This window comes from Elephas maximus, chromosome 22 (genome assembly GCF_024166365.1).
Source record: "Elephas maximus indicus isolate mEleMax1 chromosome 22, mEleMax1 primary haplotype, whole genome shotgun sequence".
In the NCBI taxonomy this organism is placed as follows: Eukaryota; Metazoa; Chordata; class Mammalia; order Proboscidea; family Elephantidae; genus Elephas; species Elephas maximus.
Window position 1 is genome coordinate 74,958,041 of NC_064840.1, and position 21,078 is coordinate 74,979,118.

The following is a 21,078-nucleotide window of genomic DNA, read 5'->3' on the forward strand; positions in this document are numbered from 1 at the left end:
TGATAATACTTCCACAGGCTTATAATTAAAACTTTTTCTCAATGTTTTATGTTTCTGAAATCTTTTTAAAAACCCCAGATTTGTGCAGAAGAAGCATAGGTGTGTCTGAAAAAGGCTAATAATTTATTAAGACCACTCTACTATAACATATGCCCTGTGTTCCTTTGTAAATCAGGTGAATGTTAATTACAGCAACAGCAATACCTTTACACCATTATCTGCTCTGGAGAGGGATTTTCTCCCCTTTGGTTCATGAGGCATTATTTTCTCACTCTCCAGGCCTTTATTCATAGCCTTCTGTACTCTAGGATGAACTGTGTTGAAATAACATGCTTTTACAGAGACAATGTAATTAGTCTAATAATCTAAAATTAGATTTCTTTGTAAATTTTGCATGCCCATCTGAAAAAAATAAAGTTCCGTTTTAGCATTCTAATAATGCTAAATACAGCCAGGCTTCATGACGCAGATGTCAATAACCGTGTTTGTGGCTTATCACGTATTTTGTTTGTTTGGGGAACATTTTAGTACATGAAAGGATTGTATACAAGAAGAAACCACCCGAAGACTTGATCAGTTGATTTTCTTGTTTTCATAACTCACATAGTACATTTTCTTGAGGAAAATAGGCAAAATAATGAATACATTGTATTATGGGTTATCTGGTTTGTCCTGCCTGTATGTGCCATGAACTGTTGAATGTAAGTATATTGTAATAAATTGTATGCATTTTAATATATAAACATCTGGGTTATTGTTTGCATGTTTCTAGACGGTTAATGGTATCTTCTTTCTCTAGTTATCTGCCTAGTGGGATTAGGCCTGGTGGTCTTCTTCTTCAGTTTTCTGCTTTCAATATTTCGTTCCAAGTACCACGGCTATCCTTATAGGTAGGTAATATCTTTATACTGTTGTAAACGTTTTCATTTTTAACTAATGGAATAAACACAATTTTAATGGTTAATAAACGTTTAAGGATTAATTTAAATGAGATAACTCATTTACCAAATGAGTTTTAATTCAGTTAAGTAAATTTTTGAGCACCTGCCATGTGTTCAGCATAGTAGAGCTTACAGAAGAGCTGTGAGGCATGGCCCCTGTTCCAAAACAGAGTAGTTTATTTTAGAGACACATACGCATAGGTATTACTATGTAGTATATGCTGTATAGTATATATTATGTATCATATTATTTTATAGTGTATGTTATATATACGTAAAACAAAATGAGTTTTAATTTTTTTAGGAATTCATTGAAATTTCTTGTTCTTTTGGTGTGTCTGTCCGTCATGATTTTGACTTGGTTTGCGAGATTTTTTTTTTCCCGTATAATCTACTATTGAACGTCTCATAAACTTTGCGTCATCTTTTGCATTCTGCAAAATTTTAGCTTTTTGAAATAAGAAAAGTCCACTTGAAAGGTAAAAATCAAACGATAAAATAATCTCTGATCACCAGAAGGAATCATGACGCACATTTGGTAAGATTTCCACCTGCACGTTGTCGTAACTGGAGGAGCGGAGATGGTGAGAATTCATTCCGAGATCACGTTTTCATTACGAAGCTCCACTTCTGCTGAAGGACACTGCGATGGGTGTATTCACGCTACATTCGTTCACTTTTGGAGTTAGCCCTTCCTTCTCTGCTGGAGCTTATTCCTTCCTCTGCCTTGCTTTAAGGAATAAATACTGGACTTTCTCAAGGGAGCCCTTTCACCAGTTCAACCTATGCTTCTTTCTGATGAAGAAATAGAACCAAAAAAAAACCTAAACCCCCTGCTGTAGGGTTGATACTGACTTACGGCAGCCCCACAGGACAGAGCAGAACTGCCCCAGAGGGTTTCCCAGGCTGTAGTCTTCGGGAAAGCAGACTGCCACACCTTTCTCCTGCAGAGCACCTGGTGGGTTCCAGCTGCCAGCCCTTCAGTTAGCAGCCAAACACTTAACCACTGCACTGCCAGGGCTTCTTGATGATGAAGTCAAGGCCCTGTGTTTCCTTTCTCAGAGGTTTGGAAGACACTTTCTGATGCTGTAAGGACTAGTGACAAATAGTCACCATACATCACATCTCTCCCACATGTGAACCAGGCGCGTATTTTGACAGAATGTTTCTGTGTAGATGATGGCAGAAAATCCATAGCTTTACCTGGGGGCCAGAATGGATCATAGGGAGGTCTGAGTTTGGGATTGTATGGAAGAATAAGAGTCTTCAACCCCGTCGCTGTTTTCTCCTGGGAAGCAGAGGCTTATTTACTGATTCTCTTTTTCTCACACACATTAAAAATAAATAGTGTATAAGAGAATGGAAGAAATGTGTTTATCAGATCCAAGCTGTGGGATCATCTGCCTTAAATCCTGCCTGCAGCTTTAGTGAATTTTTAAAAACATCAATCTTGAGGGTAACGAGAGTACTAAAGGCAAGTCTCCAGGTTATTCATGCTATTATTCTTGAAGTTAGATAGCCGGCCAATTTTGGTTTTGAAAATGTAAAATGATCAACATAAACAGATTAATACCTAAGAAAGATGAAGTTATTTGCTCCTCTTTCCTCCTACTGTAGAATTAGGAATCATGGATATGTATGGTTTAAGAGGTTTAGTTTAACATGGATGCACTGTATATTGGAATCTGTATATTAAGAGAAATATAGTTTAAAAATCTTTCATCCAAGATGCCGCAAACACTTAAAGGAGCTCATTTCATTCTGTGGCAGTCATAATATGTCAAAGGAACTTATTTTATTTTTATAAATAGGTAAATTGTAGTAAGGGGCGTTGTGAGAACCTTAGACCCCATGTAGGTGACATTGAGGAGGTGGGGGAAGGTAACGGAAGGTTTTGAATTTCCCTTATATGTTCCTCTTCATTCATTCCCAGCATAGTGGACTATATGATTGTCTGATTCAAATGGCCAACACCAGTCCATTTCAGCTCACTAATGCCTAGGATATTGATGTTTATGCATTCCATTTCACTTTTGAAGATTTCTAATTTTCCTAGATTCATACTTCCTACATTCCTGGTTCTGATTATTAATGGATGTTTGCAGCTGTTTCTTCTTATTTTGAGTTGTGCCACATCAGCAAATGAAGGTCCCGAAAGCTTTACTCCATCCACGTCATTAAGGTCGACTCTACTTTGAGGAGGCAGCCCTTCCCCAGACATCTTTTGAGTGCCTTCCAACCTGGGGGGCTCATCTTCCAGCACTATATCAGACAATGTTCCGCTGCTATTCATAAGGTTTTCACTGGCTAATGCTTTTCAGAAGTAAACTGGCACGTCCTTCTTCCTAGTCTGTCTTAGTCTGGAAGCTCAGCTGAAACCTGTCCTCCATGGGTGAACCTGCTTCTATCTGAATACCGGTGGGATAGCTTCCAGCATCACAGCAACACACAGGCTCCCACAGTACAACAAACTGACAGACACGTGGGGGAAAGAGCAGCATAGTGTCCTAGAATTTTAGCACTGGAAAGGGCTATGAAGATCATCTCACTCAAGCTCATTTTACAGATGAGACGAGGAAGGCATCTCTAAGTAGATGCAGAACAGAACCTCTGGGTCCCAGCTCAGCTCTGCCTCTGCTGTGTTATCTTCTGTGTATGCCACCTGATTCCCATATTCCTATAAGTAGAAAATTGTCACAGAGTCAAAGTTGGGGAAAAAAGACGAAGCCCAATGTACGTGGCCTTGGTAATCTGATAGCCAAAGAATCTTAGAAAAATGTTGACCACTAAATACTTATCCCATCCTATTGAAATTTTTTGTGAGCTCCAGTAGCTCAAGAGGGGGAAGACAACTTTACTCAAGGATGTTATGAGTTTATCTTGATTTTTCCTTATGTGTTAAACAAAGTTCAGAATCAGAGATCTACGAAGTGAAACAAAATGAGAGGTACAGGAAGTCTAAGGGTCACTGACAAGAGTAGAGTGTTAATTAAATGAGGTATAAATTATTTTTTACATCTTACCCTTTGCTGAATGAGCTACTGTAGTTTATGTGGTGAATCCTTTTTTATTTTTCTTTCAATTCTTTATAATATTCTCTCTCTCCAATCTCTTCAGGTCTTTGCCTTGATTTATATTATTTCTGTCGTATCTGAATTATATGACTTGGTTATTCAGCTTTTCCACTCACCATTTTGAATAATTCTCCTAGCTTAATTATCTCTTCCCGTATCACAGTAAAGCCTTCGAATATTTCTCTTAAGCCACCTGAGAACTTTCACCTGTATCGTCTTCTCTGCAATCTGGCTTTTCCCTGGATGGAATGGTGACTCATTCATCAGGCTTCCATAAGTCCCCATGGTACCCATAGATCATCCCACTCTGTGATCGTTCACACTCAAATTCCTTTGCTTCGTCAGGTTTCTACAGGATACATGTTCCCTTCACTGCGTTTACAGTGTCCCTGTCAGCCACCAAAATACAGTTTAGGGGAGCATTATGAGCCAAAAGGATACCAATTTTGCATTTGAAAACTTATTTTCTTTTGTTATTCTAGCACACGGATACATGCTGAGGTTATCTTCATAATGATTGCTGTTGCTTTAGGTTTTGTTTTTATTCCATTGCACTAATAAGATTTCAGCTTATTACTCATAAATTTTATTAACACAGACAGATGATCATGGCAATAAATACATTATAAACATCAAGAGCAAATGTTACTAAAAGGGCTACAGAGAGGGTACACCAGAAGTTTGGCACAACCTTAAGTGCTAAATTCTAAAAACTCGACATTACCGGGATAAAATATACATCTGCACAACAACTAGTTCACTGTAGAAAGGGCAGAGGGGATGGCAGGAGCAAGAGTGAGAGAGGGAATAAATGAAAGAGGAAAATACTGCTGGGAATTGTTGAAAGCTGAGAGACTGACGAAGAAGAAAAAGAGACCTACATTTTCCAAATGAATTATCCAACGGGAAAAGCTGAGTTATGCACGCAGCCTCAGGGAACACCGTTGCATTCTCAGAAGCATTTATCTCGGGCACCAGCATTTTATTACTTGATTTTAAAGAAAAATATTGCTCAAACCAAATAAAGGCAGTTTTGGGGGAGTGAGAAGATGAATTTTTTGCAGGAAAACTGCAAAAACCTATTCTGGAAGGTATGCCCTGGTCTTGATTACTTCTGAAAACACATCTGTGAATGCCCGCCTTCAAAGAGACTTAGTCCCTACTATGTTGAACCACTTTTATCTTCAACAAAAGCTGAAGATAATTCAAAAACAACTCCATCTGTGATCAACAGGAGACGCCAGAAGTTCAAGCTGGATTGAGAAGCAGCTGTGGAGCGAGGGGCATCGTTACTGATGTCGTATGGATCGTGGCCAAAACAAAGAATACAAGAAAGATGTTTGCTTGAGTTTTATCGACTATGCAAAGGCCTTCAATGAAATAATTGTAAATACCTCATAACAAATACCGTATAACATTATAAAGAATGGGACTTCCAGAACAGTTAACTGTCCTCATGCGGAAACTACATGGATGAAGAGGCACTTGTTTGACTAGAACGAGGGGACACTACATGGTTGGAAATCAGAAAAGGTGTGCCGCAGAGTTGTACTCTTTCACCTTACTTATTCAGTCTGTGTGCTGAACAGATAATCGGCGAAGCTGGACTGTATGAAGAACCCAGCATCAAAATCGGAGGAAGACTCATCAACAACCTGCAATATGTAGGCGACACAACCTTCCTTGCTGAAAATGAACCCCTTCAAGCACTTACTGATGAAGGACAAAGACTGCAGCCTTCAGTATGAATTATACGCCTGAACGTGAGGAAAATGAAAATCCTTACAATTGGATCAATAAACAACATCATGGTAAATGGAGAAAAAATTGAACTTTCAACAGTTTCATTCTACTTGGATCAACAATCAGTGTGCATGGAAGCTGCAGTCAAGAAATCAAATGATGTTTTGCATTGGCCAAATCAGCTGCAAAAGATCTCTTGAAGGTTTTAAAAAGCAAAGATGTCACTTTTATGACGAAGGTGCACCTGGCTGAAGCCATGATATTTTCAGTCGCCTCATAGGCATGGGAAATCTGGACATTGGGAAAGGAAGACAGAAGAAAAATTGATACATTTGAATTGTGGTGTTGGCGAAGAATATTGAATATACTGTGGGCTGCCAGAAGAATGAACAAATCCGTCTCAGAGAACAGCCAGAATGCTCTTTAGAAGCAAGGATGGAAAATTTTGGCTCACTTACTTTGGACTTATAGAGAAAAGACCAGTCACTAGAAAAGGACATCGTGTTGGACGAGGGCTAGCAGAAACAAAGGAAACCCTACATGAGATGGATTGATACCATAACCACAACAACGGACTCAAATATGCCAGTGATCGTGAAGATGGCACAGGACCAGGCAAGGGTTTGTTCTCTTATACATAAGGTTGCCGTGACTCAGAAGTGACAAAGGCAACTCGTTGAACCAAAACCCTAGGGACCAAGAGCTAAATCAAATCTAACCTCTTATAACACACACATGCTGAATTCGTCTTGCAAAGGGGAAGGAGGATGGTTTTTTAACCAAGACCATATCCTTGATTTCCCAGTTTAATACATGTATACATTAAACAGCAGATGAGCTGCAAGGACCGACACACACCCTTCCTCATCATAGCTGCCAGGAAAGCCTCCCGTTTCTGCCTGCTCAAAAATACTGTAATTTGGTTAAGGCTCTTAGTAATTCCCTACTGAAAACATACACTGGAACACAAGACCATCTACCAATTTAGAAATCGCTCTTAGCTGTGGCCTTAGAGCCATCGCCAAAGCACATTCTTAAATGTGATGCTTCCGTCTTTTGCAGTCCTCCTGGTCCCTCTCTGGAATTTCTGTGAACGATGACTGCTGCACTAAGAACTACCCAGTATACACAGACCTGTTTTCAGAATTATCCTTCAATTGTTTTTTTTTTTTTTTGATTCTTTCCTCACAATTTTGAATTTTGTTTAAACTACAACATTTAATTTCTTCTATATAGAATGATTGTATTCTGTTTTGTTTCATTTTTTTTTTTAATCCTGAACTTAGGAAGACTGATTCATAGATCATTTATGCCCTTCACCGTGTTTTATAGGTACTTCATACTAACTGGAAACCCTGGTGGTGTAGTGGTTCAGTGCTACGGCTGCTAACCAAAGGGTCGGCAGTTTGAATCCACCAGGTGCTCCTTGGAAACTCAATGGGGCGGTTCTACTCTGTCCTGTAGGGTCGCTATGAGTCAGAATCGACTCGACAGCACTGGGTTTGGTTTTTTTGGTTTTTCATATTAACTTCAGAATTGCTCGTTTCTTTGTTGATGTGTGTACCTGCACCAGTAAATTACTTAACATTGCCTGGTACATAGTAAATGGCAACTTATTAATTGCTCAATAAATGTTTGATGCCAGCTATTATTATTACCATTATTAACATTTTCTTTTTTTATATTTAATCAGCTTTTTTCTAAACAAGCTTTTGCTTTTACACTGAAAATTAAGTAACTTGTTTCACATTTACGTGATTCATTTGAGCCAATGATGGATTTTCCCTGAACCTTTTGATGAACTAAATTGGGCTCCTGTGTCCCTTACAACTCTCAGTGAGATATCACTGACCTCACATTTGACCTATTTGCTGTCAAAGACATGGTTCAAAAGAAGAAGAAATTTTATTTATAGCATTGAGTTCATTTTGTATATTATATGAAGATGAGTTTTACTGTTTTCTCGTTTTCTAAAAAGAGCAAAGTGCTAGTAGGGATACATGATAGCCTTTCCTTATGGGTAATTACTTTCCCAGTATTTTCCACTGACGCACTTTAAAGCACAAAAGTTTTCTTCAGAAGACTTCTGCAACAGCATTACGGCACATCAAGTCTGTACTTTAGCAGGAAAATCACATGAAACGTTCTCTAATTTCTAACACTTTGTTTCTTGACCATCCATAAGACTCTTCAGCTGCCTTAGAGATTAGTGTCATATAATGAAAAGATAACGGCATGTAGTGTCAGAAGACCTGAGTTCAGCTTTGGCATTTACTCTTCCTTAAATTAGTTAAGAGCTCCGGCTCTAGAGTCAGGCAAATCTAGGTTTGAATCCTGGACCCTCTCTTCATTAACTTTGGAACTTGGAGTCACCTGCTTAACTTCTCTGAGTCTCCTTTTTTCTCAACTCCGTTATTGTTCGTTGCTGCCCGGTCGGCCCCCAACTCCTGATGAGCCCGTGCACAGTGGGACGGGACCGTTGTGATCTACGGGGCTGGTTTCCATTGGCTGGTTCTTCAGAAGCAGATCACCAGGACTTCCTCCCTGGACTGGCTTAGTCTGCAAGCACCTCTGAAACCCGTTACGCCTCATAGCAACACGCAAGCCCACACGGACGGTAATGACTGTGCTTGATGTGCGTTGGCCGGGAGTCGAACCCAGGTCTGCTGCATGGAAAGTGAGAATTCTACGCCTGAACCACCACTGTCCCTTCAACTCTAAAATAGTATAGTGTTTTTATGGAGTTGGAGACAGGCTCAATTGTTAGATTATTTCTGTACCTTCAGAACTTTGTGGGGATAAATGGTAAAATCAACTTGTAGTACCTAAAATTGTAGCAGATTCTCAATAAGTATTGATTACTTCATCTGCTTCTCTTCTCCTCTGCTAGCTGTTTTGACGCTTGATTATTTAGTAGCACTTGACTGCATTATATTTTTTAAAATGTTCACATATAACTGTCATTTTTTTTTTCTTTCTAGAAGGTCATATGGTATTTTAGGGATGAATCCTTGACAGATACCTTTTGTATATCTCTGCAGTGCTATGCGCATAGCAGGTGCTCATCAGATACTTTCAATTGAATGTGTGTACTCTGAGTCATTTTTATTTATTCTTTAAAAAAAATACATATATATATATATATTTTTACCAATAAGTGCAGCAGGAACCATTAAAATAGAAACTAAGCGAAGAACACTGGGTTGCTACATTGTACAACTCCAGAAGGTGGGTTTCACATCGAGTGACACCTCCTGTAATTGTTGAACGTAGCAGCCCTGAAGCGGTATGTGGAAAAATAATTATTCTAGAAACTTGAGCTCCATCTTTATTGTCCCTCACGACAGTGGAAAATTCCTCCAGTTCTTGGGTTTTTGGAAGCTAGGCTCCAAACAAGATTTCCACATTGCCTTTTTATTTTTAAATTGGTTCAGTCTGTCTTACAAGGAACATTCACCTATTTATCTTATAAAATGTCAAAATGTTCAGCATTTTGATACAGTAAAACCTGTGAAAGCCGGAACCTGTAAATGTCAGAAACCTGTCAGAGCAGGAAAACTCACTGGCTGTTCATGAGGTAGGGTTCTTAATATTGAGGGGGAAGTGGTAAGCAGACACCCCGTCGGAGGTGGAAAACAAGGCAGTCTCGTCAAGTTCCAGCTCTCACAGGTTTCACTGTATTTGTTTTATCGTGATTTTGTCTGCTTAGTTTGTCTTCTGTATTTTCTGTAAGGTAGACGTTGGGTCTCACACAGTTCTGTCTAATACAAATGTGATGCAAGTCAAAGCTGTAATTTAAAATATTTTATTGGCCATATTAGAAACTTAAAAGTGTAAACGTGGAATTTTTAATGAAAAATCTTATTTAACCCAATATATCCAGCTATTGCCAATGTAAAAATTATAAATTAAGAATTAAAGTAATCCATATAAATTTATTTATGGGGGGGAAGTAGCTATTTCAACCCCAAATTGATTCCAAACTTTCTGACATCCAATAAAAACCAAACAGCTAAAATATATATTAATTAAGCTTACAACGGACACAGGAAGGTCCTTTCAGTGTTTTAAGTTTATATATATTATAAATATATATATATATACACTTATAATTCATGATGTCCTTGCTTATTTTGAGAGATAACGAAGAACAATAAAAAGTACAGTGACATTCAGGAAGGGGAAATACAGAATAGCAACTAGCAAGGAAATCACTCATAAATTTTGAGAAAAGTATGATGGTGAACAAGCACAGCAAGGCAAAAAAACCCCTCAGGATTCATAATATATAGCAATTTCGTATTCATTGGTGCATCTTAGATGTACATCTTTCATCTGAGGGGAAAATATAAAACATAATCTTGAGCTGGACAAACAGAAGAATGCTATAGAAAGTGTGTAGTGAAGAGCCTGAGCGCGTGTCGCTGATAAGAGTTCCATCGGGATTGCCTTTCTCTTGCTGAGATCCAGTTTTGACGGATGACACAAGGGCCTGAAGATTTGACCCACAGAAGAGCTCGAGTACTGGGAAGGCACCATTGCCTGTCCCCTGCCTAGATGAAGAACCTAGTGCTAACTTTTGTAATAGTGTTGTTAAAATGGAAATTGAATCTTAAGAATTATTTTTTTCATATTATTGTATTTCATTGTGGTGTATTGGAAAGTGATCTGGACTTTGAGTGAGAAGATGTGATTTGGACCATGGCCCTTAATAACTATAACCTCAGGCAAGTCGTTTAATCTTCTCCGAGCCTCCGTTTTCCTCGTCTTTAAAATAAGGACGGTATATTCATCTCATAAGTAAGCTAGTGTGTATGTAGTTACTGCAAACTTGTTTTGCAAATGTAAGAAAACTCTTAAAACTTCATTATCGGAATCAATCCCATATTCCAGCATTATGCTATTGTACTTAACTGTACAGGGACAAATTCTCAGATATTAAATTTCAAATACAGACTTTGACCCATGGAATTAGCCACTTGACAGTGTATTTGAAAAATAATCATATTCATTGTCTTAGTTTTTTACTGTTCTGTAATAGAAATGGAAGCCCTAGTGGCATAGTGGTTGAGTGCTATGGCTGCTAACCAAAAGATAGCATTTCAGATCCAACAGGCACTCCTTGGAAACTCTATGGGGCAGTTCTACTCTGCCCTGTATGGTCACTACGAGTTGGAATCAACAGCAATGGGTTTTATAGTAGAAAGACCACAAGTGAGTGGCCATAACAAACAAATTTATTTTCTCACAGTTTAGAAATCCAAATTCAGGGCACTGGCTCTAAGAGAAGGCTTTTTCTGTGGGCTCTGGAGGAAGGCCATTGTCTGTTTATCATCTGCCTTTTGGCTCCTTGGTGATCTTCACATGATGTGGCATCTGTCTTCCCTCATCTGCTTGCTTCTCCGTGCCTAATCTGCTCATTTTATATTTTGAAGGTGATTGATTTAAAACACTCTCTACACTGATATGGTCTCATTAACATAAAAAGAAAACCCTGTCCCCAAATGGGATTACATCCACAGGTATACCCACTGCCTTGAGTTGATTCTGACTTATAGTAACCCTATAGGACAGGGTGGAACTGCCCCATAGGGTTTCCAAGGCTGTAAATCCTTGGAGAGGCAGAGTGCCACATCCTTCTCCCACGGAGCGGCTGGTAAGTTAACAACCACTGACCTTTTGGTTAGCAGCCGAGTGCTTTAAACACTGAGCCGCCAGGACCCGTCCACAAGTATAGGGGTTAGGAGTTACAACACATTTTGGGAGGACAGTTGAATCCGTAACATTCATATACATGCATACGCCCTCCACCCTAAACAAAATATAATTTCATTTTATAATTTCTGTCTTTTATCACTTTGGGGGAAAAAAAGCAGCATTAAAACAATCAATGGAAATATATTTAATTTTACCCAGGAAAAATATAGTCAAATCCTTTTTCCCACTAGCGATATAAACCTTAATATCCAAGATTAATGAAACAAGTCTTTCAGAATGTTAACTTGCAGAAAATTTTGTTTTTACTCAACATGATATATTTGAGAAATAGGAACAAGGAGTCTCTCTATGAATTCAAAGTAGTTTTTTGTAGAAAGGTCAGAATCCAGTTATTTGGTTCTGCACTGTGCATCCCAACCCCTCCAGGCCAAGGAGCACAGGGCCTGAGCAGTCATACGCATCACAGGTAGTTCTGGAGGGTTATTTCCGTTGTGGAAACAAAACTTTTCTCGCTCTGGCAGAAACACCACACCATTCAGCAGCTCACTGAAAACAGGGAAGGGGTGGGAACCACATGTAGCACAAGAGGTCTGTTTTCTTTCTCTGTCTCCTAGGCTGGCCCACAGGACAGCCTTATTGTTCTTTCCCCCACACCTAGTGTCCATGTTTCTGTCCATCCATAATTACAAATAATCACATCATCACAGGCTCTTACTAAGTGTCCCTTTCTGTGCAGTTATTCACTGTCACTGTAGAGATAGAAAGGTATCATTCTCCAAAGTGTCTTTCCCTGCTCTTAACCATTTATTTGAGATTTGAAGACTGTTGTGGGTTGGAGCCCTGGTGGTTCAGTGGTTAAGAGCTTGGCTGCTAACCAAAAGGCTGGCAGTTCAAATCCACCAGCTACTCCTTGGAAAACCTATGGGGCAGTTCTGCTCTGCCCTATAGTGTTGCTGTGAGTCAGAATCATCTTAACAGCAACAGCTTTGGTTCTTTGGTTTTAATCTTCCATTAAGAAGCCCTGGTGGTGCGGCAGATAAGCATCTGGCTGCTAACTGAAAGGTCAGCAGTTCAAACCTACCAGACACTCCAAGGGAGAAAGATGCGGCATTCTACTTCCATCAAGATCACAGCCTTGGAAACCCTCTGGAGCAGTTCTAATCTGTTTTATAGGGTCACTATGAGTCGGAATCTACCTCACAGCAACAGGTAGTAATCTTCCATTAAAAAGAAGAGAGCCCCAGAGCTTTTGGCTAAAGAGATCTGACCAACAGCCATAACGTGCTTCTCCGCACCGTTTATGACTATAGAGGAAAAGTTTAAAAATCGCCGCAGTGAATCAGTGAGCCCCAGCAATCTCAAGGCCAACGGAGCAGAAGGGAAAAATTCAACCAGTGGGCTATCCATGCTAAGTGAAGAAGTAAGGTCTTTCTACCCTTTGGCACTGTTTTTAGGTATGAAAATGACATAGGTGATTTCTGGGAGACAGAGTCCTGTTACATAACCATTAGGCTCCCCCAATTCCTTCCCCAGTATGGGAACAGGAAGTAAGAGCAGAGCAGAACGAAATACTGCTCAGCTGAAGATCCCAGTAGAGAATTTAACCAGCTCCCAGTTGGACAGAATTCATCTGTTGCAGAGCCCTGAGCACCTTCTGCTTTTCCGCAAACCACCAGTAATAGGTAAAGCGGTTAGTTCACGATGAGCGAAGACGAAACAGCCAAACACACGCTCCGAGAGCGGAACACTGTTCGATGCCTGTTTAGACTATTTCACGGGAGCAGAACGGGAACAAACAGGCTTTAGATATGTCATAGGTCTCCAGTGACCAAGTCCAGAGGTTTCTTCTCATTCTTAACCTGCAGGACCTTCCTAGCATTCTAGTTACCCAGCCCCTCTTTGAGACTTTATACCCAGGATTTTGTACCATAGCACTCTAAACACCTTCCTTTTTCCTTTTAGATTACTTCTCAGCCCCAAATATTCCTTTCCCCTGAGGTCTAGCTCTAGACCTGAATATCACGTTAACACCTCACTCTCCACGTGCCCAAAGCTGCCTCAGCTCTTCCTCCAAACCTGTTTCTCCTCCTCTTCTCCCCCCTTTCCATAACCCACCATGGTTCTCACCGTCACACAAGGTAGGAACCGTGGAGTCGTTTTTCAGTCATTCCTTATTCTCAGCCTGCAGTCTGTCCTTTGGCTTGGCCTTCATTACTTTTCGTTTCACTGCTGCTGTCTTAACTCATATACTCAGCACCTTTTTCAGCCGGTTACCAGCCGCCTGACTTCTCTCTTTATATATAGTCATACTCCTGCATAATCCATCCCTTCGTCTAGAGCAGTGCGACAGTTATCATTCTGAGAAGTATGCCTGATCATGTGGTCCCTCCATCAGAATCCAATAATGGCTGGTAAAGAGGAGGGAAAAGTGGTTAATACACGCTCCTTCTAGAAGATGTGACTAAGCAAAATGAAGGAAATAAAATTATTTATAATCTAAACACCCAGGTTAAAAAATGGCAGCAGTTCAGCTTATATGTATTTTTAAACTGGGAAAAGATTATACTTACATTTTGTTAGCTTCTCCTTTCTCTTTCACACACCTAGAGCACACGTCAGTGCCAGTAAGTATTCTTCTACGATAGGATTTTACTAGCAGCATAATAATTCCATTGTATGAATCACCTTTAAATTTGGGCCCTTCTGTCTGGCCCGTTTCTTCTTGTAGGACAATCCTCACTGTACCCTGTGGTTCAGTGAGAGTCAGAGGCTGCTGCCTGTAGGCCAGATGCAGCTCATTGCCTGTTTTTGTTTGGCCCACAAACAAAGAATGGCTTTTACAGTTTTAAATAACTGAAAAAAATCAAAAGAATAATAATATTTTGTGACATGTGAAAATTGTGTGAAATTCAATTCATTGTCCATGTCCAACATACTTGAAGCAGTAATCCAGTTACCCAGACCAGGAGGGAGTGGGTACATTCCTGTAGGCTAGGGGAATGGGGAACTTCGGGCACGTCTGTCGTGGTTCCAGCTTGCTACCCAGTCTCTCAGTGTATAGTTCGCTGCCCTTGCCAGTTAGCCTCAGTCTTACTTTGCTACCTGAGTTGAAGCTTACACCAGAATAAGCCAGTCACAGTAGTCAGCGTTATGCTTGTGCAGGCTGCTGTCAACTACAGCGAGATCCATGACAGAGAGGAGAGGGGGTCACAGGGGAGCGAGTGGTGGCACCCAGGGCAGCTTCTCCCTCTCTCAAGAAACGGATTGCAGCACTGAAAAACACATTCCAAATAAAAAGAACATATTTTGTTCTTAGTGTTCCTGACAGCTTTAAGTATGGAACAAAAGCATTTTGTACCTTTTTACAGTAAGCATTAGGAAAGATAATACCCCAGCACTATTAGAAGCATAAATCTGGGAGAGCCGTTGTACTGTGAGACCATCCATCAACATGATTAGACAAGTGAGTGTAAAAAGAGAAGAAACTCTATGTCAGATCCTGATAGATGGAAACGAGAAACTAATCCCTTGAGTGAAGATGTCAATATGAAACATTCATATTGGAATGTACTGTGGACATTTAACATTTATATAAGGAAAATAAAAATCAAACGTGAAACGCTGAATGATTACCTAGAGAATAACAGTTCATATACTTTTCTAAGAAACATTTTAACCAACAAAACATTTGTGCGCTTCAGCTCTTTCTGTTGTCTTGAACAAACGCTTGTAAAGAACTTTTTATAACTCCTATTTATTTATTAAAAGAATCATCTTAAAGAGGGAAGTACTAGACTTGTTAGATTTATCCTTTATTATAAGACAATTATTAGAGTGATAAAATCAAGATTCAATATATATTCGTCATTTTATAAGATGTAAATTAGAGATTGTAATTTTTTTTATAATAAGCATTTCAGTTTGGAAAAATATCTAGCATAAAGAAATAGCATGGTAACTAAGGGTTCTTAGTCTTTTTATACTAAGAAAATAATTCACAAAAATACTTTTTACTTATAAAACATAGACCATTTTTAACCTTCTGTCTTAGCTGTCTCCAAAACGTTGGAAAGTATGAAGGAATTATAAAGGGTCAAATGTATGCATGTGTAAAATCTCTGTTCTTTAAAGTTTCCATTTTTCCTGCTTTAATAACAATTTAAAATACATCATGGTCAAGTTTTCGTTATTCTTTAACCCTCATTCTTCAATTAGCCTTAAGGCAAGCTTGTAACTGAGGACAGAAAAGGCCAGAGTTTATCTACGAGTGACATATCTATCTGCTTTGCCATCAGTTTTGTGAAGGATTGCGTGGAGTGACCATCAAACTTGAACCGAATGCTCTGAGACAGGGTTTACTGCTGGCCTCCTTTCTCTTGAAGATGGTTACCCTTTGTCATCCTTCAGTCCTTAGCTCTTACCTTGAAAAATAGAAAGGGTGTCTGATTGTGTTTAGATATTGGCACATCATTTTCATCTTTTAATTTAGTAATTACTCAGAAACATACACAGAATAATTACTCTGGCCTGTATTGCGTAACTTATTTATATTTTAAATTATAAAATAGTTTATATATTTTAAAATATGTATTATATATTTTATAAAATGTTTTAAATAAAATATATTTTTAAATATATGCAACACTTAAAAAAACTTTTTAAAATAAATGATAACAATTACAAAGCAGAAAATGTTATTAAAGGTTAATTTTGAAAAAAAATTCCATTTTAATTTAAATATATTGAACTTGGAAACCCTGGTGGCGTAGTGGCTAAGTGCTACAGCTGTTAACCAAGAGGTCGGCAGTTGGAATCCACCAGGCACTCTTTGGAAACTCTACGGGGCAGTTCTACTCTGTCCTGTAGGGTCGCTATGAGTCAGAATCGACTCAACGGCAGTGGGTTGGTTGGTTGGTGTATTGAACTTTGAAGTAAATATCTGTATCTATATCATCTATAGTTATATACTTGGAACACAGTGGAAATAACTTTGGAAATCATCTAAAACAAACCTCTTTTTTACTAATGAGGAAACTGAGGTTCAGAAAGGCAAAGCAATATATGCCTAATTTAAACATCCAGATATTAAGCTTACTGGTTTGAACACATTTTGAACTACATGGCTTTGAAACTATAGTAACCATTTGTTTCATTTTTGCTGTAATATTAGTTAAATTTGGTTTGTCTCTAGTTGTCCCACAAAGTCATCCTATATTGTCAGGAGTTAGAGCATGGCGCAAATTAGCAGAACTATAACTGTCAAACAAAAAGCTTAGTAAATGTTATTCACAAACTTAATTTATCTTCATAGAATTAAAAATTTGCTTACGCATGTTAAAAAGGAAGATATAATGGTTACCTCTTATTTTTACTTACCATTTTTATGTATAACCGTCTGTGTTGATATTCCTTCAGAATCTGAAGAGTTTTATTATGCTTTATGTATACATCCTTTTTGACTGATCAATAGAATGAAAATATAAATTGCATTAACAATTTTGCAAGTAAATGATTTGCAGATTCAATGATGAAAAAATTTTTTTTTCGTTGGAACATTGTAATGACCCACTTCAGATATGTGTTTAAAACCATCCCTTTATCTCCCCTACATTGCTATTTTAAATGTGGATTATAGCTATTGCTCTAGCCACAGAAATGAGAGATTCTCATAGAAATCTGATATTTTATATAAACTAAAACACCACAAGTCCAAATTCTTGTAGTATCCCCAGTGACCCCTTACCCCGTTCTCACCATATGCCTGACCCCACTACAGGAACTAGCCCAGAGAAATTGCTCTGATACAAAAATTAAAATAAGGTGACTTTTAATATAAATATGACATTTTGTGTTACGTTTACATGTCCTGATTTAGAATGAAGTGTAAAGCATATACATATTCCTTATTTTCAGCATATAATACTTTTCTTTCTTTTTCAGCTTTTTGATTAAATGAAGCCAAGTGGGATATGCATAAAGTGAATGTTTACCATGAAGATAAACCATTCCTGACATTGTACTATTTTGAATTCCTGACTTTGTTTCTTTGTTGATTGTGATAAACTGGTTTATTCTTGTGTGATTTTTTTAAATGTGGATTTTGCTAGTAAATTTAATTTATAGAAATGGATGGTAAAATTTAATAATCTACACAGGAAGCCTAGAAGTGTTTTTCGCATATATTATATTCAGTGTATGCCACAGGATTGAGTAAATTACAATGTAATTATGAATTCATGCTTTAGAACTGCTCACTCATTAGGAAGGAAAACCACAGTGTTAGTAGTAAAGGAAACCTATGAAATGTACATTAAAGAATTCTTAGATTGCACAGGGATAAGGCGTATGCGTGAAAATATTTCATTACTGAAAATTGTACTTCTTGCAGTTTCAGTTATAAAGGATAATGTGTCCCATTAAAACAGTGCTCTGTTCTTATTAATCATAACTAGATAAAGTTGTGTGGGGCAGGGGGCTGGGGAACAGCACCTACAACTTGGACGCCTAACCCAAGAGTAGGAGGTTCTAGGAATGTCAATTCAAAGCAAATGTGCACTAAATCGGCATACCTCCGAGGCTCCCAGCAATGGGCACAGCACCCCAGAACTAGGACTTAGTTCCTCCCCGGCTGTAGAAGCCTCATCAAGGAGTCCAGACGTTAACAGCAGACCTAACCCACCGGCGCCATTTTTCCTTGTGTTGTATGGAAGAAGCGTGCCCTCATGACCTCACTCCTTGAATCCGGGTAAAAGGTTAGTTATCTTATCCTAGAATGAGTGACTTTCTTGAAAAACAAATGTACAAATGAAACCATTATTGTGTTTTGTATTTTGTTTTTTAGTTTATAAAGCACTTTCACACGTTACGGTATTTCTTCCTCATAACGACACTGTAAACTATACAGGAAAGGCAAATTTTATCTGACTTGTAGAAGTACTAGGAGCTGAAAGCCGAAAATTATAAAGGCCAGAACTCATAACCAGATTTTCAAACGCTCAACCCTGAATTTATATTTTTCTGTGGTGCTGTACGGAAACCCTGGTGGCGTAGTGGTGAAGTGCTACAGCTGCTAGCCAAGAGGTCGGCAGTTTGAATCTGCCAGGCGCTCCTTGGAAACTCTATGGGGCAGTCCTATTCTGTTCTATAGGGTCGCTACGAGTCGGAATCGACTCGACGGCGCTGGGTTTGTTTTGGTAGTGCTCAACAAAGATGGGTATAGAAACCTAGTTCTTTAGTAAGTTTGGTGTGTTTTGAGGAGAAGGGGGTTGTCTCTCTCTCTCATCTAGTTTTCATTAAGTTCAGAATAGTAGACATGAAGAACTTTGTTCTTTGGGAGTTCCAGCTATACAGTCTAAAATAGGAATTAAGCATACATCCGCTGACTTTAAGTCTTTTGCACCTACAAAATTCAGTAAAGAAAGGGAAGGGCCTACAGAGGCATATTTATTGAGTTATCACCCAGGTAATATGTATGCTAGCAGAATAAAAGCTATCTTCAAGACAGAATGCTATTTTTGTGATAATTATATAATTCAGAACTATGTTAACCTTAATCACATATTCCCAAATCTGTTATTAAAAATAACATTAATTCCACTGTTCTTGTTCAAAGATGAATAAGTTTAGTATTGGAATGGCATTCAGGGAAACGCAGTAGGAGAGCATGCTCACTTGTTTGATGCCTATCTCTGGCTAGGCCTTGACATATAAATCTTAATCTATTGAGTATTTTTACATTGATATTGATAAAACACATCTAGTACCTCTGTAAAGCTTAATAATGTTTAATCGTTACCAAAGTCAAGTAGTTCTCAGATACTGTATTTCAGGTCAGAAGTAATTCTCTAGCTCATATTAGCATATTTTTACACAAATAACACATACCTTCTACATTTTTTTGCCAACAGTGCCCCCCCACTGAGAGGTATTTTTGTAAGCACATGTGATGATTAAGATTATGTGTCAACTTGTCTGGGCTGTGATTCTCAGTATTCTGGCAGTTGTGTAATGTTGTGATCACTTCCCTGTTGAAGTTTGATATGTGATCACCACCATGATGAAATCTGCTGTGAGTAGCCAGTCAGTTGACGGGGAGTTTCCTTGGGCCTGTGGCGTGCATCCAATATAAGCGGATGTTCTGGCAAGGCTTGTGGCTTTTGCTTGTTCTGGATCCTGCAGCTGGTGCCTGCTTGTCTGACCTCCAGTTCTTGGGACTTGAGCTAGCAGCTTACCACGGTCTTGCCTGCAGATCTTGGAATTAGTCGATCTTCACAGCCTGTGAGCAAGAGCCCTGCTCTTTGACCTGCCAGTCTTGGTTTTTGCCAGCCCCTGTGCCTGTGAATCAGGAGAAGCCTCCAGTCTGACCCACGGACTTGGGACATTCCAGCCTCTGCAACTGCGTGAGCCATTTCCTTGATATAGATCTCTCCTTGGAAACCCTATAGGACAGTTCTGCTTTGACCTATAGGGTCGCTATGAGTTGGAATCAACTTGACGGCAGTGGGTATGTTTGTTTGTTTTTTAATGTATATATTTATACACTTGATGGGTCTCGCTTTTCTAGAGAACCCAGCCTAAAACAGTATGCTATGCTGATTATTTTACATGTTACTATAAAAAAATTAGCATAGTTGCACTTACGAAAATACTTCGTGGTGGGAGTGCATGGTGGACAAAAAGCATAGAACACATGCATTATTTGTGTAAAAATATGGTAGTAAAAGTTTTCTAGCCTGTATTACATAATTTTATCTGAACCTTAGGGAAAAAAAATCCAACTAATAAGTATTTTTTCAGAATTCCATAGTTTAAAAGCTGTGGCTTCACTATAGGCAGTTGTCGCATTAGGGAAGTGACTTTAGAGAGAAATAAACTCCCCCCAGATAAGTCATTATTGGAAAGAGCTGTAGGCAAAAAAGACAAAGATTAGGTCAGGTGTAGTTTGCTCCCAGAATGTCGCTTGTGTAGAATCACATACGTGATAACACAATATGTTTACCTTTGCTAAACAATTAGATCTGCACAGTCTGTATCTGGTGTGTTTTATCCTCCAGTGTCATTTTTCAACCAGATTTGTGTTGACATATAAACATTTATTATATGTTTAAAAAAAAAAAATCTCTAGTTAGAATAAAAAGAATTATATTTCTATTCAATTGTAGAGAAAAATATTAATACAAAATTCCATCTGAAGTAGTTTCATTTTCTACTAATCTCTGATGGATAACTTGTTGCATTTTGTCCAGCATACTGTTCCTTCCATTAGATATTCAGGAGTAAGCCCAATAATGTTGTGTTCTTACTGTAATTTTCTTTTACACATGAAGTCACATCCCTGGTCAATTACCATTCAGTAGGCATGGTGTTTGGGAAGATTAGATCATGTAACCACAGAGCATGACAAGTATTCCCTTCCTTGCTATGAGGAGAACCTCCCAAAGGTACATAAAGGGAGTGATTATGATAAGTAAGGCACGACATACTATTTTCAGAAAAGGGACATTAAATATTGTATTTTAAGAAGGACTGGTGATAGGGGTAAACAAATTAGCTAGAGCATTGAGGGACACAATACTTGAATGGAGTCTTGGAGACTTAGTGTT

The 21,078-nt window shown here is 38.6% G+C and overlaps 1 protein-coding gene across 3 annotated transcripts in view; it reads left to right on the forward strand.

Annotated features, from left to right (window-relative positions):
• The window catches only part of TUSC3 (tumor suppressor candidate 3), a 149,013-nt gene extending 128,480 nt beyond the window's left edge, over positions 1-20,533 (forward strand). Inside the window, exons 9-11 of one of the 3 annotated variants that reach the window (XM_049865208.1) lie at positions 800-890; positions 10,423-10,485; positions 17,417-20,533. In XM_049865208.1, the coding sequence (XP_049721165.1) occupies positions 800-890; positions 10,423-10,441 (110 nt within the window). In that variant the 3' untranslated portion in view covers positions 10,442-10,485; positions 17,417-20,533. The other 2 variants (XM_049865207.1, XM_049865209.1) reach the window with 2 other exon arrangements.
• Positions 20,534-21,078: the final 545 nt, after the last annotated feature.